Below are 27533 nucleotides of genomic sequence, written 5' to 3'. Positions count from 1 at the left end.
TTGGTTGCCCCCCTCGTACGCCGCCTGTGACATGTATGACTAGGGTTTCCAGACCCTGAACCGTATCCTCTGCTGGGCTAGTTCAGGCCCAGTGTTTGGACCGGACTTGGACCATATTGGACCCAAAACAGATCTTTGACTTGGACCCTGCAAAAAGCATAAATAATAATAAGAAATAAAATAAAAATAAATAATAATAATAATAATACTATATATATATATAAATATTTTCAAAAATATGTAATATATAAATTTCCAAAATGCTTTTAAAAACTATATATTATACATGTTTTTAAAAACGTTTTAAAAACTTTATAATATATATTTTCAGAAACGTTTTAAAAATTATATATTATATATTTTTAAAATATTTTCAAAAATTATAATATTTAAATGTTTTAAAAAACATTCAAAACTATATATATATAAGTTTTCAAAAATGATTTTAAAAATTATATATTATATATATTTTCTAAAATGTTTTAAAAACTATATACTATATAGTTTTCAAAAAATATTTTTAAAACTATATATTATATACATTTTCAAAATGTTTTCAAAAATTATGTATATTATAAGTATTTTCAAAGACCGTTTGCAAAGTAAATATATATATATATAGATATATATATATATAATAAAAAAATAAAAATAAAAAATGGACGAAAATGAGTGTCTACAGTTTACATTATGTATGATTTAAAAAAATTAATTGACTAACCAAAAAATAAATTAACTAATAGATGAGTGACCAAATAGTTAGTTTATCCTTAAAAAAATCCATAGATAGATTCCCACCACCTAACCTTATTTTTCAAACACAGGCAAAGCCTAGAGATTGTGAAGCCCTTTTCTTGTCTGCTTCTCGTAGTCATTACCAGCTTTACTCCATACATTATAAGCACAAAGCTTCGTGCTTTTTCTCTCACACAATAATAAAGAAAATAAAATTTCTTTGTATTTCTTGTTTGTTTTTCCTTCCATTTTGCCTCTCTTAAGCAGGCATGATTGCAGCCTCATGAATGGAGCTTTCAGTTTTCACCCACCGAGAGCAAGTAGACTCAGTCCAGTTCAAGCTTTGTTTGCCTGTACCAAACCTAAAAGCTACAAGCTTCTGGGTTTCGAAATCCGTTAAAAGCTTGTGCTACAGAGCTATAGAGCCAAATGTATGTCGCTTAGACAGATTAGATTCTAGTGGCATGATGATTATTAACAACTCTGCGGTTGGTTTTGAAGAAAAGAAAGCAGAAATGGAGAGTTCGGTTGAGAAAAATGAAAGCTTTGGGGGTCGTGAAAGTAGTTCAAGCTCTGATCTTTTGACATCAGAGACAACAGTGCACGAGGAAGAACACAGTCACAGTAGTTCTGAGGAAGAAGATTTATATTCACCGCCTTCAGTTCACAATGATAGAACACCGGAGAAACATAGATCCACAATTTCAGGTATTTATGACTAATCATCATCATATGAATATGTTTCTCATTTTCCTTTGTTTGATTCATTTTGTTAATGAGTTTGATAATGGGGTTACAGAGATTGAGTTGATGAAGGAAAGATTTGCAAAATTGCTGCTTGGTGAAGACATGTCAGGGTCTGGAAATGGTGTTTGTTCTGCCTTGGCTATTTCGAATGCCATCACCAATCTTTCTGGTAATGCTTCAATTTTTTTAATATTTAACATAGTTTTAATAAATTTGATTTGTCAATGTTGGTCTCTGATTTTTGTTGGTTAATTGGTTTTGGCTATTTCTCATTCACTGCCCTAACTATGCAGCCACCTTGTTTGGGCAAATATGGAGGTTAGAACCAGTACCTCATGAGAAGAAATCAATGTGGCGAAGAGAGATGGAATGGTTTCTTTCTGTTAGTGATCACATTGTCGAGTTGATACCGACTTGGCAGACATTCCCGGACGGAAGCAAGCTTGAGGTGAAACCATGATTTTAATATGCGACATTAGGGCAGTTTTGAAATCTAGTGACCAAAATGCCATGTCACTTGCTGTGATTTCAGGTCATGACTTGCAGGCCCCGGTTGGATCTCTACGTCAACCTCCCAGCTTTAAGAAAATTGGACAACATGCTTCTCGTACGATTCACCGGCTTGTATTACAATATCGAAATAAGATTATGTTTGCAGAGCTTATTTTTAATGTAGCATACGCTATTTTGCAGGAGATATTAGATGGTTTTGTTGACGCAGAGTTCTGGTATGTTGACCAAGGGATTCTAGCTCAGCAGGCTGATGGATCAACCCCTTTCCGAAAAGCCCTTCAGCGTCAAGAGGAGAAATGGTGGCTTCCCGTGCCTCGTGTGCCACCAGGAGGCCTCAATGAAAATTCGAGGAAGGAGTTGCAGCATAAACGTGACTGTGCAAACCAGATCCTAAAAGCTGCAATGGCTATCAACAACATTACTCTAGCTGACATGGAAGTCCCTGAATCATATTTCGAATCTCTTCCAAAGGTAATAGAAACTAAATATAAACTAGGGTATGCATTCCATGAACTATGAAGTGTTGTTAACTTCTGCTAGAATTTGTTTCAGAATGGCCGAGTGAGCTTAGGAGATCTTATTTATCGCTATATTTCATCCGATCTGTTTACGCCTGAATGTCTTCTTGATTGCCTTGATTTGTCCTCTGAGCATCAAGCTATTGAAATTGCCAACCGAGTGGAGGCCTCGATATATCTGTGGCGCAGAAAAACCAATCCCAAACCTGTCAACAACACAGCTCGCTCTAGTTCAAAGTCCTCATGGGACATGGTCAAGGACCTAATGGTTGATGGTGAAAAGAGAGAAATACTTGCAGATCGAGCCGAGAGCCTACTTCTTTGCTTGAAGCAGCGATTCGCTGGTCTTCCCCAGACCTCTTTAGATATGAGCAAGATTCAGAACAACAAGGTTTGTGTCACTGGTTCCACTTTCAGATTTGTTCTCGAGAAGGCTTTTAATTACAAAAGTCATGCTGATAACCGAGTATTGTGGTGTTAGGATATCGGAAAATCCATTTTGGAAAGCTACTCGAGAGTTTTGGAGAGCCTGGCATTTAACATTGTGGCGCGTATCGATGATCTGTTTTATGTGGATGATTTGACCAAGCATTCGGATCAGTTCTCTTCGCCGAACAGAGTTGGTGTAATTGGCCGGAGGAGTCTTTCGACTCCATACCACATGGCCTTCTCAAGCAGTCCTTATAGAACTGCATTTACGACTCCGAACTTCTCACCAGCACATCTAGTTAGCCCCGCAAAAGGAGAAAGACCACAGCATGGGATTGGAGTGAAAAAAGCCTTGCTGACAGATTATCTCAGTATTGATTTAAGAGATAAGGAATACAGTAATTCAAACGAAGAAACAGAATCCGGTTCAAGCATAGCTCAAGCAACATCTGTATCGTTTGAATGTCTTGGCGAGGCAGCAAGCGTACCAAAACAGAATCCCTCCGGCCTATTTCCAGAGAAAGAGCCCTGGTGTTGCACCCCATGAACCAATCTCCCGAGACAGCAGTCTTTCACCTGTTTCTATTTGTTTTTTTAAATATTTGGTTGGAATAGGAAGATGATTGAGAACGACGAACAGCTGTCGTGTTATTCAATCTGTTTCGTCTGCGTATGTCTATAAACAATCGATGGTTGTCTGGTTCATGTTTGACTGGACATTTTTCAGTATCTTTTGCCAATTGAACACAAAGAAAAGCCAATAGAATATTGACAACTAATTCCGGAAGTACGATTCGTTTGACAATGGCTAACAGATATAAAATGAATGTTTCAACAATCATGTATGCAACTATTGATAAATGTAACATCAAAATCTTAAGCAACTTTCACAATAAATGCGGTTGCATAATATTTTTGCTAACCCTTTCGAGTCTTTCTTTAACGACCAAAGGCATTTGCGGTTTGGCCCCACCAACTGATAGATAAAGACTGCTTGAAATCTGTGGGTCTAAAGTTCCCCAATTTGGGTTCGGTTTATGGTCTTTGGATTGTTAATTAAGGGACAAAAGAAGCCAACACAAGCATGGAAACCAGATGCTGAAGCACATATTTGTAGTTCATCATTCATACTATATCAAGGTCACTTGAGTACATAGTCTACATAGAATTGAAAAAAGAAAGGAATAGACTAACTCTCTCATTCTTCACAGTGAAGAAGGGAGTCGAACTAGTATATTTGCTCGGCCGGAGTAAGTGAAAAACTACAGGCTGTCTGCAACATTTGATTACTGTAGTCTACGTCCCGTGTATAGCTAGAAACGGGTTAAACTGCCATCTGGGTCTACCTATGTACCTGCAAAGGATAAAGATGCAACTTTATCAGATAAAAAAAACCGTAAACAACAACAACACCTGCCTCGCTTGTTTGTCGGATGACATATTAATCGATCGATCAAACTAAAGATACGACGAGACCGTGGAATAAGCATGGCTGCGGTAGTGATTATCTAACTAAAATACCTTGATAAGTATGTTGGTTGGCGAGAAATACTTAGTAATAGAGAGATCCTACACAAACAAAATGAAGAAAAAACAAAGATATCAACCTTCCAGTTAAAAATGCTATATTTCCTCATTATATACCAGATAATACCTTGCCACCAGTTTCCTCTGGTTGCATATCCCGAATCATCTTCTCCATTATCCTTGTACTAGGATGTTATGAAAAAACATGTTAGTAGATTGCTATATTGAAAGATTGACATTTAAAGTATTCAAAATTCGTATGCAAAAAGAATGCTCATGTCACTGAATATGTTCATGGCTATAGGACAACTTGATGTACTCACCACAGTGTCTATTCCAGAGCCCTGCTTAGTCTGGGGGCGAGGGCATTCGTCTTGGCCGCCGTAGTAGATCGACGAACTCAGATGACATGGTTGTACGCATTGATGCGGATAAATGGAACTCGCTTCTGCATTTACAGAGTTTCAGACAAATTAGTGCACAACTATCATTGTACGCAACATGAAAGAATTAATTTCAAGAAACAAGCAAAAGTAATATAGTTTTACACAAAATCTCTAATGTACTTAGAAGACCGGCCTTGTTTTGCTGTAACGCACAAGCAAATAGTGTTTAAATCAAATACCAGAGTCACGAGGACACTTGCAAGAGAATAAGCAAAATAAAATCGGCTAAAAGCAGTAAGTGATGCACAAACCAGAGTTTTCAGGATTTGCATTCAACGGCTCATTCGGTGACTCCTGCCTTCTGGCCATCGGAGACTCTTCTCCTTGCACCTAAAAACCAACACAAGCATGATGAAACGATCGAGACAAAATGAAAGAAAAGAAACACACAATTGGAACTTGAAAGAAAACTTGCATGCCATGCAGATGCTAAATAGCAATACAAGAAACAAGAGAAAAAGAATCAACACCAAGAAACAATGCAAAGCCTTGGCTACTTTTAAGCAATATTTCCCATTCATTAAAAAAAAGGAACAATCTTTAAAAAAAAAGGAACAATCAAATAACCAGACTGAAAGAAGAAAAGATTGAATCTTTGAAACATTGAATAGCAAAGAAAAACCCAGAAAGATGAAAGTTTCAAACAGGACGAAAATACCTTAGGTTGAGTAGGAAATAGACTCTGAAAAATCCTTAAAGGAGATGAAGGTGACACTTTTGAGCCAAAAAGTTGAGAAGAAGAAGACTTGGTTCCTTTGCCTTGTTCCATTTCTCTCCGCAAATTGGACTACTATTCTTAATCTCTAAACAAAACTTGTAAGTTACAACGAACTCCTATTAGTATCCAACGGAGAGAGGTCTCTATATAGAGAGATAAGTGCTTGAAAGAAACGCTCGAAGGAAAGAAACAAAAAGAAGGAGATAACTGTATGAAACTGATTAATTTCAAAACAGGGGCACGTGAAGATTGCGTTTTCTTTGTTTTTCGTTAACAGAAAATGAAACCGTTCGTCCCTCTCTTTACCCTTTTTTTTTAATTTTGATTTAAATATTTCGTTTGAATTTAATAAAGAATATATATGAAAACAAATTAGAATGCTGAAATTACCTTATGTTTCCATTTCTGTTCTCTACTCCTTCTGCATTGTGTTGACGGGATGACAGATCTCTGCCACGTGGAAGTCATCGGTGTTTAACTGCCTTCAATCGTTTACTGCCAACACTACTCCCATGGATAATTCCGCCTTAATTTCGAGAATTTAGAGTGATGTCCGTAATATATATATATATATATATATATATAAACTTTTAGGATTTAAATTTGAACAGTTACGTTTATATAATATGTGTACCTTGTTAATTGATTAAATTTTTTAAATAAATATTATATAATTATTTCAAATAATAAAAAATTCATTTCGATTAAAATAAGGACCCCAAATATTAGGAAAGCCTTCTCCATTAGAATTCTCTCGATCAAATTCTTTGTTCTCTGAAAGATAAAGGGTTAATATTTTAAAGTCATGATGTTCCCAATAATTGTCGAAAGCCGTATAAACAAACGTCTTGCCAATTATAGATTGAACAAATACAGTCGAGACTATCAAAAATTGTTAGAGTTTGTTATGGTTTGTTATTAGCTTGTTATTAGTTGTTATTAGTTTATTATAGTTGTTGGTTACTTGGGCTATATAAGCCACACTTATATTAGATTGTAGGCAGAGTACTTTCTTCAATGATCAATAAAATCTTCATTCTGTCATCTCTCTATCTTTAAGTTTCATCCTCCTTCATTTGAGCTTTCATCATTCTTAGTCTCAATGGCAGCATTCTCACATGGTATCATTCGCCAAAGATCCTGATTTCGTCTACCTTCTGCTGTTGCCATTCCATTGCTTTCTTCAACCTTGAGAAAACCAAGAAAAAAATATATTCTTAGCTATGAATCCAACACTAGCCACATTTTCATCACCGCGCACCGCCGTTCTCCCCTTGAAATCACTCCATTCGTCTTCTTCGCCGGCCCCGTTTCTCACTTTTCCTTCACCCAAGCCCCTCAGGCTCAGGGCTTGTTGTTCTGTAAGGCCTGATTCCATCGCCCAGAAGCTTCAATTGTTCGCCAAGACGGCTGTTTTGGTCGGTGCCACGACTTTGATGATTGGGAAATTCTCAGAATTCCCTGCCCGTGCCGACCCTGTACCAGTAACGGTGGTTGAAAACGAACCTGCTTTGCCGGTAGAAAAGGAAGCAGATGATTTGAAACCAAATCAAACATCATCGCTTTCTACGTTTCTTGAATCGGATACGGAAGCCGTCGAGGAAATAAAGGTGCTCAAATGCATGAAGCTTGAAAACCAAGAAGAAGAAGCGACAGTTATCACCTTGAAGCGCTTGGTTTTTGCACAACCAGATGTTGTTGATTGTAAATTGTTGTCGGGAAGGTTGTTGGGCGACATGAGTCAAACCGAGAAAGCGTGCAGACTGTTCGATGAAATCCTTCAGTCGGATCCGTTCGCTTACAAGACCTTGTACAAGTACGCTTTGTTGATAGATTGTTGCGGGGAAGGAGAAGTTGTCCTCAAAATGTTAGAAGGGGTCGTAGCCCTTGCCGAAAGAGAGAACAAAGCCAAAGAAGCCAGAGATGTTCGATTCATAATTTCTCAGTTACACTTTCTCCAAAACTCAATTCCTCTCATTGGTGTTGAACAATTTCATTTTTTTCATAAACGTGGCCTTAAGTGCCGTTACGGCTGATGGGTGCTCAGTGAAATATTGCTGCATTTGGAGAACTCTCGTTACTGCTGTGCTCAATGTTCTTCCTCGTTCTATGTTGTGTGTGTTGACGAAGAACGCTATATGTGTAATTCAACCAACAACTTTAAGGTGTTCATAGAGTATCGTTCATCACTTGTTACTTCTTCTCCAAAGTTTGACATGGAACTTTGAGGCTTAACAACCAAGTTACCATAGAAGAAAATCTCTGGGGAGGGTTAAGAGTTTAACAACCTTGCCTTCCTTAACCAGACAAAATAGGATGTTTTCTTGCCTAAAAGAGGCTTCGGATTGCATCAGGGAGCTCGTAGCTTAACCTCCTTGCTTCCAACAAAAAGAAAGTCCCAATAAGTGAAGAGAAAGAATAGTGAAGATGAAAAAAAACTCTTGAAAAGAAGAAGAAAAGCCGAGGAAAGTTGAAGAAAGAAGATGTTTTAGGTGAAAGAGAATTTGTCCGGTAAATTGTTCATCGAGACGGCAAGACGGTTGAATTCCAACTTATTAAGTTTGCACTCTTTGTTTGATCAACTTTCTAATAGCAAGTTCATTTTGAAGAAAATTAAAAGGTGGAAAAGTAGAGTGAATGTTAGAGTTTGTTATGGTTTGTTATTAGCTTGTTATTAATTGTTATTAGTTTGTTATAGTTGTTGGTTACTTGGGCTATATAAGCCACACTTATATTAGATTGTAGGCAGAGTACTTTCTTCAATGATCAATAAAATCTTCATTCTGTCATCTCTCTATCTTTAAGTTTCATCCTCCTTCATTTGAGCTTTCATCATTCTTAGTCTCCATGGCAGCATTCTCACAAAAATAAAATATAATAATGGCCGCTTAGAGATAGACTATAAACAAAACTTTTAACAGACTATAAACAAAACTTTTAACAAGTGAAGCAACGGCGAACATAAACTGAACACATCGACGGCTCCGAGCAACAAACATGGAGGAGAGAAACTTGAAGAAAAACCAAAAAGGCCAACGGAAAAAGCGATCTCCCCTTAATAGCAATCCCTTGCGTCATATATATGCGATAATCAACGAACAGTCTTGTACAAACCAAACAGAGGAAACATGCCACGGGAAAGCAACAACCATGTATTAAAAAACCGATAAGAAAAACCAATAAAAAACCTGCATCGAGAGTCCAAAAACATCGGTAGTCATGATACCCTTTAATAAAGAAAGGGTCAAAAGTATTATTATAGTAAATACGATAAAACCTAACTAAAAATGATATGGTGGTGGTCGGAGAAGACCACTACTGCTGCCATGAACACAAAAAATTGAAAACCGTCCAAGGAAGAACGTAACTGCCGCATAGAATGAGGAGAGTTTTTCTCTGTGATTTTATTTGTTCTTCATTGTTATTTTGTGTTTCATTAGTTCTTATTTATTCAGTTGTTGTTTCCTAATTGGGGCTTTATCCTAATATATTGTGCTCGATTAGATGTCCTTGTTCGTGTTGTACATAATATTACTAATAGTGAAATAATTGTAAGTAAAATTGATACTTATGATAATCACATTAAACTAAATTACTTTTTATATCTATTTTTCTGTAAGATTTTGATTCAGTTGACAATCAATATTGAAGAATACATTTTTAAGTGATTTCGTGCGAGAATTGAAGAATATATTCTCAATGAGGAGAACTTATTCATGGATATGAAGAATAAATTTTTGTTGAGTTTGAGTGTTTTATCGAATTTAGGATTTTGTCTCAAACTCTTTGTCCTTTTAGAATTCGTGTCAATGTAGATATTGTTAGAGTTTGATTCAAATTCAAACCTATTTAATTGAAAGTAAGAAGTGTAATATATTTTATGTTGATTGAGAGTATGAAACATATTTACATTAGATTCTTGCTATGTAAGCTTCAAGTAACTATCTTTATAAATAGATACTAGCGATTAGATTTAAAAATCAATTTGTTTAATGGAGATTCTTCTTGTATTATTTTATTTTCAAAATTAGTGAAAATTTTCTTCTCCTGCCTATAATTTTTTTTAAAAGCGTTTTCCACAAAAAATCTTATTGTCTATTTTATTTTCTATTTTATTGTATGATTAGTATGCTTGTTGTTATCATCTAAAAAATTGATATTGGAGCATCCAAGTTGTTTGTTTCGATCACAAAGCCACGCCTCTATTACAATTCCTTTGCCTATTAAGGGTTGAGGCCTTTGGGGCTCCCCAAAATTTATGGAGCTTCATATCTTCTGGAGTTTCTCAAAGCCTTCAAAGCTTTGTGTCTTTCAGACAACTACAATACCTGGACATAACCTCTAACAAACCTACATGATCTATTCTAGCCAAATCTGCTATATGTTAATCATATCTATTTGTCATGCCAACTTACAAATGGTCATCATTACCTTAGTCTTGATACCAACATTAAGGATGAATATATAAATCATTATGCATGACTCAAAGAAATCTCTCTCTCTCTCTCTCTCGGGCTTTCTCTCTAGATGATTGTTAATCATCCTCTTTAACTCGTTTGCTCTCTATTTCCCTCAATCGAACAATTGGTTGTGACTCTTCTCTCAAATCAAAAGGGATGAATCGTCAAAAGTCACCACAATCTAACTTTTACTATCAACAAGATTTGGTTTAGTAGTTAAATTTATTTGTCTAATTGAGTATCTAAACTTAACTTTAATGTTCAATTTAATACTAAATTTAACTTTAAATTTAAATATAATCAATATCTGAACATGGTTTATTAGTTCAAGTAGATACCTAAATTTGAATTTTCGATTCTAATACTAGTTGATGCTTATAATTTGTAACAAATTTGAATTGAAATACCAAATTTAGGTATCAATTTAAACAAAGTACCTAATTGAACCACTAAAATTGAAGTGTAAAAATGGCATGCTCATAAATCTAATTCAACATTTCTTTAGATGACGAATAAAAGCTCAAAGTCAAATACATATACCAATATATATATATAGTGATATAATAAGTATTTTTTAAAAAAAATCCACACAAATACTAATTTATAATGATTCCAATCCGATCTATTAAAAAAAGTTTTGCAGTAGATCATACCTAACTAGTGTGCATTGGCCGCCCCATTTATGCCCTTATCCTTTTGCCCTGTTGGATTGGACCAACCCCACCTCAAGTGGCGGGTCTTGTTGTCACATTTTCCATGGAAAACTAATATAACTACCTTTCAATTTCATATTGGATACTCTCATCATTCTCTTTTGGACTTTGGAATTCAACTAACGATTATAGAATTCAGAGAATATGATTTTTCCAGTTACTAATGACGATCGTTGGATATTTGAAAAATCCCACGTGTCAGGGTGGAGAAAATACAATAGACTTCAAGTCGCCGCATGCTCTACATGGTATATTACAATCATTCAAAATCAACCATAAATTGAAGATAAATATACCATTAATGCAATCATAAAAATTGACAATATTCAAACTCCGTGTAGATTGGGATAAGATACTGAATGGGATTATGGGTATCATTTAAGCTTATGTGGTTGATAAAACTAATTTTATTTTCATATGTGGAATTGTAGATGTAACCGTAGCTTGTTCTTATAGTGGACCTATGTCCATGTTGGAAAATTATGAATTAATTGAATAAATTTGATATTCTTTATAATAAATGATGTTACTTGGTGAAATGATTTATTAATAATAAATTATGTCACTTGGTTTAAGGTTGCATTCATTCAATTATACCTATTAGCTTTTCAACTAATACCTTCATCAAATGGTCTTAACTCCTCCTCAAAAGGTCATAACATTTTGATTAATTTTCTCTCCTCTATATATAGGATAGGTAAGGAAAAGAATCTTAGAGACAAAAGTTACATCATGCAAGGTTAAAATGTTGGAATAGGAAAACACTTAGAAAATTCCTTTCAAATTCGTTCTTTTCGGTGATAGAGAAAGACAAGATTGTGTTCGACTTATCACTATGGTTGTGCTTACTGTTGTGATCGTTTTTTGTTGTATCCTGGGAGACCAACGTTACTCAAAGCACCGAGGAGATAACGAATATGTCTTAAGGAAACTGTTCATACAAGTCTCAACAAAACTTTCTCTTCTATTTATCTGACTCTGCTCATCCTCGATTTCCTGCCTACATATGAGTAACCAATCTGTTGAAAACATTTTGATGTTTCGATATAACAAATAATGTACTGTCGAATTTTAAGATTTAAAATTATATATTCGATTAAATTATTCGAATATCAAAAATATTACTCCAAGTTTTCAAATGTCAATTTTAATCCCTACTTAAGTGTAAAATTGTGTTTTGGTCTTAAAATATTTTTGAAACAATTTTTACAAAGTATTTTGAACCTTAATCGAGCCAAAAACAAGTTTTATAAAGAGAGGTACCAATACACCCCATATTTCGAATGTAATTTGGGTATCGATGCACAGTTGATGTACCGATACACTCCTGGCTCCAAGAAACATCGAATGTAATTAGTGTACCGATACACCTGGGATGTACCGATACACTAGGTCAACCAACGATCGAAATATTTGAATTTTACACTGAGTGTACCGATACACCTTGAGAGTGTACCGATACACCTACGCTCTAACAGATTTTTTAAATGGTATTCACACCATAACGAATCTATTGACTTCACCAATGATCCCCAACGTTCAGAATCAATTCATGGTGTATATAAAGAAATTCTAAAGCCATTGATCAAAAACAAGAAACAAGAATTGAGAGAGAATCAACGAGAAAGCCTTAATCATCAAGTTTGAGCATTTCAAGCCCATTTTCATTCAATATTCATTTTGCTTTCAAGAACACCATTTGTACTTAATTGTATTCATTCTTGAGTGTTCTTTCTTTGTTTTATAATTGTGCAAACATATTGCCTTGTGAGCTTTTCTGTAAGTTTGCAAAATTTATGTATTTCTCTTTGGGAGAGAGTGTTCTCAAGAATTTGGGGTATAATTCTTGAGGGAGTTGTAAGGTTACTCTTTGTCCTCAAAAGGAAGACAAATTAGTGAATTTTTGGAAAATCCTTATTGTGGATAGCTAAGGTAGTGGACGTATACTTTGGTTGAGAAAGTCGAACCACTCTAAATCGCTGCGCAAATATTTTCAATTTTCTGAAAAAGCTTCCACCAAATTTTTTATTGCCAATTCACCCCCTCTTGGCCGATTCATCAATCGATTAACTCAACAATGTATCAGAGCAAGTTGCAGGTTTGAATCCCCCAGGTATCGCTGGGTGGTGATTGTTGGGTTATGGGGTCTAGCGATCACCCTTAGGGCTTCTATCGTGTATGGGCGCGATATCAGGTGCTTGACAACCCAACCTGTCGAGGCCCATGTGTGCCTTGCGAAGCCCCTAGGCCCGCCCGCAACACGCTTAGATGCAGGGCTCTGCAATGCCGTGGTGAATTGTGGGGAGTGCCCCATAAGAATCCACCTTGGCTTGGGGGAAACTAGTGATCACCCGCCACAAAGATATGAGGTTAAAATGACCCACCTACTTATCACCAATTGGTTTTAAGAAGGAATGGTGACAATTCGCTTCAAAACTCTGTAGTTAAGCGTGCTTGAACCAGAGTAATCCAAGGATGGATGACCCACTGGAAGTTGTTCGATTATTGAATTTATTTTGCTTCGTTTGATTATATAATAAATATTTGTTTATTATTATTATTTTATATCTCGGATTAACCATTTTGTATGACAATCTTAAGACAAATTATTTATTCTTTTAATTCGAAACATACTTACATTAATATGAAATTCAAAACATACTTACGTTTTAATGTAAGTCAAACATATCATGGATAATGAACGAAACAGGGGAAGTGTAGTCCATGATGAATTTTTTTCAATATGCAATTCAAAATTGGCAAGGACTGTTTAATTTTATGTTTTTCTTGGTGAAATCTTCATGTGGTGCATTGGTGCATGTCATGAAAGGATGAAATTGGTGCCAGGTACCCGCGAATATTATTTATTACTTATTTGGAAAATTTTAATTTCCATGGTATAATAAATTATAGATCACTTAATTTGTGTCTATCCCATACGAGACATTTGATCTCATTGTCATCGAAACAATGCACTACGAATTACCTACCTTTGAAATCAACAAAGAAAAAAATTTCAATATGCAAAATTAGAAAATGAAAATGTGAAACTTTGGTACTATAGAACAAGGCATCAAAATTAATGCTATACACGTAATTGTGTTAGGCCTTTGTATTTTGTTTCGGGTTTTAATTTTATTAAAACATGGTGTTTAATAGTTTCAACAAAATGGTGTTGATTGTGAACTTTTGTTTCGAGTTTTATTTTTACTGAATTCTCTTCATTTAACAGAAATTACTCATTGCGATTAATATGATACCGAAACAAAATTGTGATATGTTATGAATAGAAGATTTGTTTCAGGATTTAAATTATACCATCCAAAAGAATTTATTCGATTTATTTTTTTTATAACTAAAATTGTTTGAAAGTAACAACATTGTTATTTAACAAAAATGTATGGTAAAATAAATTGAATTAATGTTCAATTTATTGCTGGAATTATTACAAATTATAGTTTTGTGGTTTAAATGAAACATTAGATAATATTATCAATTCACTTAAATTGTGATATGAAATGATTTTTCTAGACTTCAAATAAAATTCAACGATATCGATGATTGTGATACATCATGAGAAGCATGTTAAATTCTATGGATAGAATTTCAAAACATGGCAACGAAGGATGTTACATTTGATCATGTTAAATATAATCATATATGTGCATGATTATCTTCCTATTATTAGAGAGGATGTGGTAAATGTTATTGTAGACACTATTTTTTATCCAAGTTTTAATTTTATTATTATTAATAATATTAATATCATTTATTACTATATTATGATAAATTTTCATTGTAGGCCCATGTTACAACAAGCCCAAACCGGGCCCAAACCAATTAAACCTTGATCTAACCCTAACCCTAGCCTACTCCTACCGCCGTCGCCAAGAAGCAACTGCTACCATTGTTATGATTATTTTTAAATTTAATTTATTTTATTAAAAAAAAAGATTATGACAATTATTATTGTAGTTAATGTTGTTAAAACTTGGAATCATTCTATGATGGAATCACATCTTGAATGAATTATCAGATACATTATATAAAGTGTATAATATCCATTAAACGACTAAAGAATTATGGATAGTATTATGCCATTAATTAAGAGATTTTTCTTAAATGGAATAATTAACGTCGTGCTAAGATGTTATAGGTTGTCACATGACATGTGGGGAGTTATTCTATTAGTTAAATACCTTTTAAATAAGGTGTCTTACAGGAAAAGGGACAAGACTCCATAAAACCTTCCTTCAACTACTTGAAAATGTGGGGTGTCTTACAAAGGTAATTGCTACAAATAATTTTGAAGTATATTCCTGAATGACTAAAGGCTATGCCAAAATAAACATATATTGTGATAACCAAGAAACAATTGGTAGAACATATAATGTAATGTATAATAGTTATGTGTCATTGTCACAATACCATTAAACAACTGATCTCAAATTAAGAGTTATATTAATTGATTTTGTAAGATCAAAAGATAACATTGTGGATCCGCTAACCAAAGGATTAAATTGAGAACAAGTTGATAAAACATCGAAAGGAATGAGACTAAAGCCTATGAATATTTAAGACACTATGTGAAGGAAAATCCAACTTAGTTGACTGGAAATCTCAAGATCTAAGTTCAATGGGACAACCTACTTGCATAGACCTTGTGTGGTCACTGTGGGGGTTATTATCCCAAGTCCATTCCTATGATGAAAACAATGACTAAAATGTGGAAAAGTTAAACAATGATTTTAATGACCACTATGTGTTTCGGTGAGCAGAACAACACAAGTCACCTATGAGAGAGTAAAGTGGAGCCGCTTCAAGGAGACTATTAGGCATAGTTTCTAAGTTCTTGTAGAACTAGGAGATGTCCACGACTATATGGACAAAACCATGAGAATCAAATTCTTGTCAGGGAGATGTTTGTGTGAGGTATGTCATCGTTTACATAAACGACAAGATAGTTCAAGGACATCATGTCTATTGGACAACCAGTAAGGTAAACATTCTTTCACAAGGGAATGTTCAAAAGGGGACACATATCTATCTTATGCAAATATCAAACGTTGAATCTATCACCACATCGAGTCAGTTTGAAATCATCAATTTCATTCATGTGGGGATTGTTGGAAAATTATGAATTAATTGAATAAAATTGATGCTCTTTATGATAAATGGTGTCACTTGATGAAAATAATTATTAATAATAAGTTATGTCACTTGGTTTAAAGTTGCATCCATTCAATTGTATCTATTAGCATTTCAACTAATCTCTTCATTCAATAGTCTTAACTTCTCTTCAAAAGGTCATAACCATTTGATTAATTTCCTCTCCTCTATAAATAGACTAGTTAAGGCACAAGTCTTAGAGACACAAGTTACATCATACAAGGTTGAAATGTTGGAATAGAAAAACACTTAGAAATTCTGTCCAAATTCGTTCTTTTCGGTTATAGAGAAAGGCAAAATTGACTTATCACTACGGTAATGCTTATTGTTATGATCGTTTGTTGTTGTATCTTGGGAGACCGACGTCCAACGTTACTCAAAGCACAGAGGAGATGACATATTTGTCTTAAGAAAACTGTTCGTACAAACCTCAACAAAACTTTCTCTTCTATTTATTTGACTCTGCTCATCCTCGATTTCATGTCTACATATGAGTAATCAATCTCATCCCTCTATTTTAATTCTTTTTATTATATAATAAATATTTGTTTATTATAAATATTTTATGTCTCGGATTAACCATTTTGCCTAACACATGTCTATGCTTAAATCTGACTCTCGCATGTGCTGCTGACTCGCTATGGTTTCTATTTTGTTATGTTTGGACACAAATGTAAGAAAATGAAGAAAAAGTTTTAAAATGAAAGAAACATTAATACTATATTCGAAATCAGGTATTTATTATTGACAACGTTGACTAATCTAAGTTTTATATGTATTCTTATTAAGAGATAAACGATTGATAAAATACAAAATATGTTTAATTCATATTTATATAGTTAAAGAAAGAGTTCAACTCAAAACAAGCCTATTTTTGTGGTTTAACTTTCTCTCCTTCAGATTCAAACATTTCTTAAAATTTAATTTTTTTAATTAATAATATATGTTATTGATTGTATTTATCTTAAAATTTTATTTATGTCTATTCATACAAACTTTTTATATTATTAACATATGTATATATTTTTAAAAGATTTTTTTTTGAATCCGACGTTGCTATCCTACTCCAATCACAATGTTAGACTCAACTTTCTTCTGTTTGGCATGGTTTTCTAAAAGCGCTTTTAGGAAAAAGTCCGTTTTGATCGTAAAATCAATGTTAAATAAGTAAAAAATGGAGAAAAAAAATACGGTAAAAACGGTGATTTTAAACCAACTGCAAAAGCTAAAAATTAGGATTTCTAGCTCTTTCAATTTCAAGTTTACGTTTCGAAGTAAATTATAAATTTACCCTTAATTACTAATGGCAACATTTACAGACAACACCAGGAGCGGCAAAGATGTGGGAATTTCCTGCAAATTACATCAAAAAACAAACCCATTAGTCATTATTCTTTAAGTTGATGGGATTGACAAGCAGGTTACCAGATTCTTACTTTTTTCGATCAGGTAGCCTGGAGATTGTCTCGCCGCCGTAGCCAGTGGCACAGGTGATTTAGAAACAGAGATTATAAGCAATAACAGAAGCATAAAACTAGGGATGGTAACTCAACCCGAATCCGACGGGTTCCGATCTGATCTAATCTGATCGGGTCAGATTTTTTAAAAAAAAATTCAGGTTCGGGTCGGGTCGGGTCGGATTTTTTTTAAATGCACTGTTCGGGTCAGGTTTAGGGTAAAAAAAATCCGACCCGACCTGACCCGAAAAATATATATAATTTTATCTTATATATTTAGGGATAATTACAATAATATCCCTCCATATATAATTTTTTTCAATTAAGTCATTGTTTTCATTGAATTAAATTTTTTTTTATTATTTCGGATCGGGTCGGGTCGGGTCGGGTTTTTAAGTCATATATTCGGGTCGGGTCGGGTCGGGTGAAACATTAATTTTGTCGGGTTGGATCGAGTCACGGGTGGAGAACCCTTTCTTCTCGGGTCGGGTCGGGTGGCCCAAAAACCCGACCCGACCCGACCCATTGCCATCCTACATAAAACCATGGAGTTTCTCCATTTCCCCCTATCTTTTTGCAATATAATTAATAATGAAGAAGTAATGATGGGGGTTTAATTTAATGGGTGTCATAACCATTTTTTGAAATAAAAAACAATTAAATATTATTTTAAAAATCAGTTATAATTTTAATTTGGAAAATTGGAAATTTATTATTGATTTGAATTAAATTGAAAGGGAATAGTAATCGACATTTGGGTTAGGTAGGTTGAATACCTAAAAACGTCTTTTAAAACAATTTTAAGAAAAATCGTTTTAAAGACAAAAAAGTGGTTTGCGTTTACCAAAAATATGATTTTACGGGTTCGGAAGTCGGTTACGCGTGGGGAATGATATGTACCCCACAACGCCCAAAATTGGTACTCAATGCTTACACATCGTCATAAATAGTGGAAAGTGTGAATCAAATATAAAGTTAAATTATGATTCATTTATTAAAATTTGATTAATTTGTTTCGAATTAATGACTTAAAGAAAATCCTTTAACTCGATAAGAAATCTTGAAATTTGCTATCCTCCGTCGAGAAAGCTATTTCAACTATTTCTCATTCATAAAGAATATTCTCCCCATATTAATTTTTAAAATACACAAATCGAATATAACTTGAATATCAACATAAAATAAAATAAAATGACTAATTATAAACATTCATTTTATTTGTTCGACTTAAAATAAAATGAATTAATAATTAGCAAAATGAAATCGGTTTATTTCAAGTTCACATTTTGTTCGAATGTCATATCGGATTGTACCACTTCGATCAAGTGATACTTTTCACGCCCATTCTACAAATATCGTTCTCGAAACTATTCGAATAATATTAACAGATAAAAAAATACCATGGAAACAAACACGAATGGAAATATGTGAAATAAAACATATACAATAAATAAAGCCAATAATATATATATATTTACAAATAACTACATAATATGTAAAATATTCATACATAAATGACTAAAATAAAAATAAGTGAACATTACAACACAAAATACAAACAAAATAAGCACATAGGATGATTTCAGGGACCAAAATGATATTTAACCAAACTTGAAGGGCTAAACAATAATTAAAAAAAATCCAGAAGCAAAATCAAAAATATTAAACAATACAAGTACTAGAAATGAAAATAACCCAAAAATAATATAAAGGACTGAAATGAAATAAATAGAAACATAAAGGGGAAAATAATAATTAATCCTAAATGCCAAATAATGACTAAAATAAAATATTTAAAATTTCATGGCCAGATTCGAATATCAAAGAAAAAATACACAACACCTGAAATCAGTGACCAAAACACAAATATAGAAAATAAAGTGCCCAAAGTAAAATATCACATGATTTCATTAATTACCAAAATAAACTATTACAAACAAAAGAGGACCTAAACTGTGATTTACCCTTAAAAATGATAAATACGGGCGAGATTACAAAAGATAGGGACCTAAGTTGCTATTTACCCTTTTCTCAAAAACACACTGACACCCCTAACATTGAAACGTCGTCGTTTCATTCGGGAAATATAAGCCAAAAAAACGAGCCTTATTTCTTCTCATCCCCATTTTTGCTCAGTTTCATAAAAGGGAATAGAGAGAGAAGCTGAAATTCTCTCAACTTCCCCTCGTCAAGGAAGAAAGAGATGGGCGCCACCGGCGGAGTTCACGGCGATTCACGGCGGTCGAAGAGAGTTAAACACCCAAAAAGCCCCTCTCGTCCTCCCCAACTCGAATCTAAGTCCCCCTTAGCCTAAAACCGAACCTAAACCCCTAGATCTAAAAAAAGAATCTGAAAGGTCCACCTTACGCCGCCGCTAAACCTACCGTCTGATGGGACCACCACCGAGATATGTTGGTTTCCTCACTACCACACACCTTTTTACCGTTCGGATACGTCGTTTGATTGTCGGGGCCGCCGTCGTCGAAGACCCGAAGGTAATCTCCCTTTTTTTTCTTTGGTTCGAATCTAATTATTTTTTTCACTCTTATTGTGTGTTTCTCTCTCTGATATTTCCCCCTGAATGATTTTCCTCCCATTTTATGTTGTTTTTCGGGTAGATATGATAATCTCTGCGTAGGGGATGATTTCCTTAGGCTAAGGCTTTGGAATCTTCTGATAATTTCTTGGATTTGATGGTATTTACTTCTCCATTTATTTTTATTTTTCTGACTGCTGATAGACTACTTTGACATACTTGCGGTCACTGTAGGTATGGATGTCTGACAGCGACAGCGGTGGGACTGATCGTTGGTAGCACATGCGTGGGGGCTTAAGGGTTAGGGTTTTAGAAACCCTAAATAGCTCTTGATCTAGACTGTTGATTTGGGTCCAGATCCAATGACTGGGATTTGGGCGGCTGGAAGTTGAAGAGAATGAAACCCTAGCGGGTTTGGGTGCTGGGCTTGGACTGGGTTAGATTTCGGGCCTCGAGTCTGGACTCCCGCTAAAGAGAGAAAATATAAAAGATGATACGAGAATGAAGAGAAGGTTGATTAGAAAATGAAGGAGAAAACCTCTTTTTATAACAAAAAAAATAGGGCATTTAGGTAAATTTATCAAGAGAAAAATCATCTAAACATTTGCAAAAATCTCAATTTTTCTCATTTGAATTTTAATTAATTTAATTTTAAAAAAATTAATTAATTTAAAATTTAAATTTCAAGAAAATCAGATTTTTGCATTATATATATAACCAACAGAGCGTACTGCCTTAGGGGCATTTGAAAGATTCTTTCAGTGAACTCATCCTTTTGCACTAGCTTCGCCATTTTGTCAGCTACCCTGTTCACTTTCCGTCGAACGTGCGACAATGTTGCTGACCAATTCCCCCCATTAATTCCCATATGTGTTGTAGTATCGTCGGAGCTGCTAAACCTTGTTGTCTCCGGGATATCATTATGAATGCCTTGTTATCAATCTCTTCTGTTACATTCCTTGCGCCTACACTTTTGGCATGCAAAAGTCTTTCTAGTATTCCCCCACATTCCAACCTCTACTGAGTTAATATTATAACTCACACTTGAACCAGGTCCTAAAAGCTAGCTATTAGAGGGAAGGCTCGAATTACAGCAAAATCCCGAACATTCAAGCCCACGACTGTTCAATTTAGGAAATAGAATTAATGTCCAACGCATAAAACCTATCCACATGTTGAACATAAAAAAAAATCTAAAATAAAACCAAAAGTAAAGGTAGAAGAAAAGTTTCATTACCGAAGCCGTCGGTTTCATCATCGAAAAGCTCAGTCCGCTTCGTCTCGGACGAACCAGATGCCGCTACATCATTTTTCCTCCGCATCAGAACCGAGAGGCATATCGACAGGTGGGACTTGGGGCTCGAAATCTTCAAGCTTCCGCTTATGATCGGAGCGGAGAGGACCGGGTGCAGCAGCGGCGACGACCTCTTGATCCGCCATTCAAGATTCACCGTAAATGAAAGTCGGTCTCGGGTTTGGGGAGGGGAGGATTAGAAAGATAGGTATCAAAAGGGTTGGATGTAGATGTCAGTAACGTATACGCAAAAGATTGTTCTTTGTTTGTTGTTATGGACGCTTGTAATTGATTTGCAGATAGACACGGATACGCCTCGAGTCCAATTTATAGCTGCAAAACTCTCTCTCCGAATTCACAAATTTTTTAATGTACTTTCGACCCAAAATTACGGGTTTGGACTTTGGGTTTCATTTTTTGTGGGGGGCGGGGCGGGCAGCCCGCTGGGCTGTAAATCACAAAGGGGAACGTAATTTGATTAGTAATTACTAGGATGGGCATGGGAAAGAACCCGACAGATTCTGACCCGACTTGACTCGTTCGGGTCGGGTTATTTAAAAAAATCGGGTTTAAGTTTGGGTCGGGTTTTTTAAATATGATATTTAGGTCGGTTCGAGTTCAAGTTTAGGGTGAAAAATATTAGATCCGAAAAAAATTATAATTTTACTTTATCTCGGGTGGAGGTCCCTTTCATACTTTTCCTTCTAGGGTTGGCAAAAAGCCGAAGCAGAAGGCCCTGAGGGCCATAGTTTGTTCTTCATAATTGTAAAAAGAAAAGCATATGGGGAAAATAGTAAGGGTGTTAATTGTGATGTATTGCCCAAATGTGTCCATTTCTCTTTGGTGACTTCTAATAATTGAAATTTTTGTACACTTTCGATACAAGCTCAAACTCATGTTTTTACGCTAGGGTACGGAATTTAAAAATTAGGAATGTGAAATTAGATAATCAATAAAAATATAAAATTTTAAATTATATGAGAATTTGAAATTTTAAATGTCCATCGTACCGCGACACCTTCTTGATCCATTTATTCTATACAGTCGCCGTAGATTAAAAGTTTAATCTCTCAAATTTTGATTTTAAGAAATTAGCTCTTCTATTTATATGATTTGAAATTAAAATCCAACAAAAAAACACTGTTCTTGAACTTTTATTTAATCAGAACACATGACTATTTAAATAATATAGTTGTTATTAAATTTATTGAATTAAAAGTAACATTGAATTTGAGATCTATTAATTGATCAAGTGGTTAAGGGTACTCATGTTATTTGACAGTATCTTGTGAGTTCAAATCTCAATACTTACCTTGAAGTCTCTCTACTTAATAAAAAATGTAAGAATGAATTTAAAACTCCCAATGAGTATAGGGACTAGTTGTAAAATTATACCAAATCAAATTCAATAAGAACTTAAAGAATGTGGAATTCAAACCCTACATATTTGCCCACTTTAATAGCCTCTAATTACAATATTAGGAAAGAAAATCACAATTATTGGGATGGAGACATCAATCATTCAAGATACATGTATGAATTTACGTATCATTAATTCGGAGTCATTATCAAATAACATTTCACATTCAGAGCTAATTCATATAGAACCTCTGAATCATTCAGCGCTTAATCATTCTGAAATAAACAAACAACCCCTTAATCTTTTTCTTACTATCTTGGTCCAAGATATCTGTCATTTTTAAGGACCAAAGTTGTGAGATAATGTTTTCCAGATTTTTAAGGGTAAGTGGAGCACTGCAGCGCGGACCGGAGGCCAACCTTGAAAATGCAAGATAATTTCGGTGTCCTCACCTTCAAGACGCGAGGATTACTAGGCGTCCTCAACAAAGGCGCACCGATTGCTACGCGTCTTCACGGGCCATTGTAGCAAATGGCATATCCTGAAAAATAAAAACGAGAGTGCATTATTGGGGACTTAATTTTTCCCAATGCATTATCTTGGCCATTTAGCCATTTTTTTAGATTTTTGGAAATTTATATTTTTTAATTTAGAATCAAAGAATATATATACTCAGAGATATTTATTAAAGTTTTTAAAATCAATAGCAAGTTAATAGATTACATAAACATCTAGAGTTAAATATATTATGATATTAAAAACATCATTTCATCATTCTAGTTAATGATTTGACGTAGAGGAGCAAAAATAATTAATTTTTGTAATGTCAGTTATTAAATTAAAAGTTTTTATAATCTGATTACCAAAATAGCAATAACTTATAGTTGGGTGAATATTATTGTAATTTACGCAAAATAATTATGCATTTGATTTCTTATTTTAACATGCTGGTTTATTTATATTCTGTTCAAATTGTTTTTATTTTCCGTTATGCTTAATTATCTTCTCAAGTTATATTTAAGATTCCATCTGAATTTATTTCATTTTTACTTAAGGCGCTAAAATATAAAAGTATTTAAATAATTTGTTGCAATAATTAAATTTAGAGACGAATATTATTTTATTATTATATTTACTCGATCTTTAAAAATTATTATACAATTAAGATGTTTGGAACACTATACAAAATTCTTGTAAAAACAAGTTTAGAGATAGAGCATAAGAGTATAAGAGAAATTTGACAAAAAAAATTATAAATGTTGAAAGAAAATAAAAAGGTTAGATTTTTTTAAGTTTTAATGAACAAAAAGAGATTAATTAATTTTATATTATATGTATTTTTAATTTTTTATTGTAGATCGATTATTCTAAATATAAATAAAAAATATTATATTATTCTTCAATTAACCCACAATTACGATTGTGGCCAGAGACGGACTCAGGGCAAAAATTCAGAGGTTGCACAAAAAAATTCTTATAATTTTTTTTAGAAACTACGAAATCTATAAATATAATAAAATGTCTAGAAATTACATTCTAAAGTTGACCTTTTCGTGTTTTCATTTTTTTGAAAGTGATTGATTACACTTTCAATCTTAACATCTAAAAGTGCTTCTTTTTCTATTGCGCAAATCAGGGCATGATTCATAAAATCGTCACTCATTTTGTTGCGCAAGTCCGTCTTTAAAAGCTTCATTGCAGAAAAACATCTTTCAACCGTTGCAGTTGCAACCGGCAGAACCAAAACTAACTTTAATAACCTATAGACCAAAGGAAAAGAATGATGTTTCCCTGTTTCCACCATCAAGCGAGAAAGGTCGGTAATTTCATTCAAGTTAGCAAATTTGTCATCACGTAGCAAACAGTGATATTAGATATCAAGTTGACCAAGAAGATATGTCCTTTCCGAATCACTAAAATCATCTGGGTACATGTCACTTAACTTCAACAACTTTGATTTATCAAACTTAGAAAATGAATCATAAGGACTCAAAGCCAATTCAAAAGATTTTAGGTGTTTGTTCAAAAATATAAATAGTGAGAAGTATTATTTTGAGAAGATAAATAACATACCTCAAAACTAATTTTATTAGATGAACATCAGAGGATACTTGAATATTAACATGTCGAACATTTAGATATTTCATTAATTATGGGTGGATTTTCGTGAAAAAAAACCCAATTCAATGAGAAAATAAGAGTGAAATATGAACATTTTAATATCGATATATTTTTAATTATCCATCTTGAATACTATTAATAACAAGTTACAATTAATGGTATGTAACGATTAGAAAATTTTAATCTTTTTGTTCCACTAAATGTTTTCCTTTTGGATTTTAAAATTGTCTCACTGAAAATGTGTTATTAGAAAAGTCAGTAGATAATAACACTTATATTTCCTTTTTTATCTTTATATGTCTCATTCTATTACATTTACCAAAACAAAATGTTTTTTTTAATAAAAGCGACTAGTTTTATTAAAAAATGAAAATATTCAAAATTATAATAAAAGTTTATATCTATCCTCGTAAATTAAATATATAAATTGGTCATTTTACTATTATATCGAAACTAGATATTTTAGATCATATAAGGACCATATATATGGTAAAGGTTAAAAACTCTACCAAATGACTTGAACGAAAAAATAGATACGAATAAATATAATTGCATAAACAAATGAACCATAAAAGTTGATAAATTATTGAAAGACTGTAGAGAACCTCAAATCAGAGCCGAACGTCGGAAGAAACTACCCATAAACCCAAATCACGTATTCAAAATCAATCTAAAAGTCCCTAACAGGAAGCATCAACATGATTATAAATACAACAATTTATATCATTTCTCTTATTTTATATGTGATCAAATTTATTTCATAAAATAATTTGTTTAATTAACATGGGACAAAATTTATAGGATGAAGAGCTAATACTTAAAATCATATATTCTTAAAGTTTAGTAACAAGATACTATAGCAAACCACAAAAAGTGCAAGTGATAGTAACTTAATTTTCGATTAAGGGAAGACTTGATTGAAAACGTTATAGAAAATATAACATTTTTAATTAGATGTAATCGAAAATGTTAATATTTTTTTGTTACAAATCTTTTCATGACATCTACGGTTGTATATAGAGGTGTAAACGAGTCGAGTCGAGTTCGAGTATTGCTACTCGAAAACTCTGAAATGAAATTCGACTCGACTCGAAAACTCGTGAGCTTAAAATTTTCAAGCTCGACTCGAACTCGAAATCTTGAACTGAAGCTCGTGAGCAGCTCGAAGAGGCTCGAAATGAAAAAAAAATCTTAAACTTAACTCGATTGAAGCCTCAAACTCGAACCTGAACCTTAAATATATGAAAATCTTATTGTATTTAAAAAAAATCAATACATAAATGTTAATATTATTAATAATTTATTTTTTTTAAAATTAAAATATTAATATTTTATATTTTCGAGCTATTCACGATTTTTTCGAGTCGAATATTAAGTAGCTCATTTCGGCTCGTTAAGAACTCGAGTCGAGCTCGAGTTTGAGTCTAATCCATTCGATCCAAGTATTTATCAAACTTTGATCAAATCAATCTTAAATAACTCGTGATATGTCACGTCGACATATTGTATATTCGTTATTTAATATTAAATTAGGCTGTACCCTACAGAAACAAGAATTGTTTTCTTGAATTAAAAGAAAAGAAGAATAACGTACGAATTAATTAAATGAAGAGAAAGAAACCTCGTAAAGCGAAAAAAATTAAAAAGCATTGGAGGAATGGATGGGATTGAGTGTTAAGATCGGCAAACTCGGCCTTTCTTTTACTCATCAATCTCCTCACGTGCGTCACCACCTCACAGGCAATGATCGTAATTTAGACAACAATTTTTTTATATAGAAAACTAAATAATTAATAAACTATAATCATATTTTACTTCGTATTAGGAGTAATATCTATATGGCAAAATGGCTGAGTGAATGTGACTGGGAAAAAGAATTTCCAATATAAGTCAACTCGAGTATTATTTTCCTATCTAAAGTAAATTCAACAGTAATAATGTAAGTAATAATGTAAAGACGTTAGGTATTTTATGCATCTTTAGAAGATTCATGTATTACATGATGTCTTCAAGTTAAATTTAAAGACTTCATGACTGCATATATTATGAGTACAACAAATCACAACATTACCTATTTGTATTTGTATTAATGCATGTCTTTGATATAAATAATATAATATTTTTTTATTAAGCTAAAGTGATTATAAAGTAGTATCTATTATAAATACTCTTAATTATTTGACAATGAATGCTTAATCATCCTACTACAATTGCTCGTGCTCGAACTCATAACCTTTAGGAATAACAATGATTCTCTTAACTACTGAATTAAATTGGTTCGTGTAATAATCTAATTTTTTTAAAAAGAAAATGTTTCATTTTTCATTAGTTTGATCATGTATTCAAAAGTTTAGAAAGACACATTTCATCAATCATATATCACGTGTCGAAATGCATTAAATGCTGAGAGGATAAATATGTAAAAACGCAATCAATCATTCATATTTTTCTTGAATTTTAGTTAAATTTTTATTTTTTAATAAATAACTAGGGAGTGATATTTTTATATTAATTATAAAAATATATATTTATGTAAAAGAAAGCCTAAAATAATAGTATATTTAGACTACTTTTATTTCTAAAAAATGGGATATTTTTGTATAAAGATGAGTGTAGAATATAATAATAAAAAAGCTACTTTCTTTTTTTACATCTTTTTGATCTGCTGGTTAGAATAACCCCATAGCAAAAAAGACCAAAAGATTAGATAAAACGACAAACATCTCCCAAAACCTTTGTCAGAAATATCTGCAACACAGTTTTATTACCGCAAATAGCCGGTCATCCTCC

The 27533-nt window shown here is 33.2% G+C and overlaps 3 protein-coding genes across 5 annotated transcripts; 2 read left to right on the top strand and 1 right to left on the bottom strand.

Moving 5' to 3' along the window:
- Positions 1 to 1004: 1004 nt before the first annotated feature.
- On the top strand, positions 1005 to 17770 carry LOC120209494 (rop guanine nucleotide exchange factor 7-like). 2 transcript variants are annotated; one of them, XM_039208491.1, is made up of 7 exons: positions 1005 to 1443; positions 1535 to 1651; positions 1776 to 1930; positions 2015 to 2089; positions 2176 to 2466; positions 2548 to 2904; positions 2995 to 3604. In XM_039208491.1, the coding sequence occupies exons 1-7, from the start codon at positions 1023 to 1025 to the stop codon at positions 3487 to 3489; spliced, it is 1911 nt and encodes a 636-aa protein (XP_039064422.1). In that variant the 5' UTR covers positions 1005 to 1022; the 3' UTR covers positions 3490 to 3604. The 2 variants fall into 2 exon arrangements, with proteins under 2 accessions (XP_039064422.1, XP_039064421.1); XM_039208490.1 differs by lacking the exon at positions 1005 to 1443 and adding an exon at positions 17760 to 17770 and having other exon boundaries at positions 1538 to 1651; positions 2995 to 3530.
- On the bottom strand, positions 4039 to 5838 carry LOC120209495. 2 transcript variants are annotated; one of them, XM_039208493.1, is made up of 6 exons: positions 5574 to 5834; positions 5167 to 5245; positions 4793 to 4917; positions 4597 to 4654; positions 4464 to 4511; positions 4039 to 4296 (listed from the first exon to the last, which is right to left on the bottom strand). In XM_039208493.1, exons 1-5 carry the CDS (start codon positions 5682 to 5684, stop codon positions 4495 to 4497), a joined length of 390 nt encoding a protein of 129 aa, XP_039064424.1. In that variant the 5' UTR covers positions 5685 to 5834; the 3' UTR covers positions 4039 to 4296; positions 4464 to 4494. The 2 variants fall into 2 exon arrangements, with proteins under 2 accessions (XP_039064424.1, XP_039064423.1); XM_039208492.1 differs by having other exon boundaries at positions 4464 to 4654; positions 5574 to 5838.
- On the top strand, positions 6857 to 7669 carry LOC120209481 (protein SLOW GREEN 1, chloroplastic-like). Its single transcript, XM_039208477.1, has one exon. The coding sequence runs from the start codon at positions 6857 to 6859 to the stop codon at positions 7667 to 7669; it is 813 nt and encodes a 270-aa protein (XP_039064408.1).
- Positions 17771 to 27533: the final 9763 nt, after the last annotated feature.

The sequence above is a fragment of the Hibiscus syriacus genome, unplaced genomic scaffold (assembly GCF_006381635.1).
Source record: "Hibiscus syriacus cultivar Baekdansim isolate YM2019G1 unplaced genomic scaffold, ASM638163v2 tig00018999_pilon, whole genome shotgun sequence".
Lineage (NCBI taxonomy): Eukaryota > Viridiplantae > Streptophyta > Magnoliopsida > Malvales > Malvaceae > Hibiscus > Hibiscus syriacus.
Note: the sequence above shows the minus strand (reverse complement) of the source record. Positions and strands in the feature narration are given on the sequence as shown.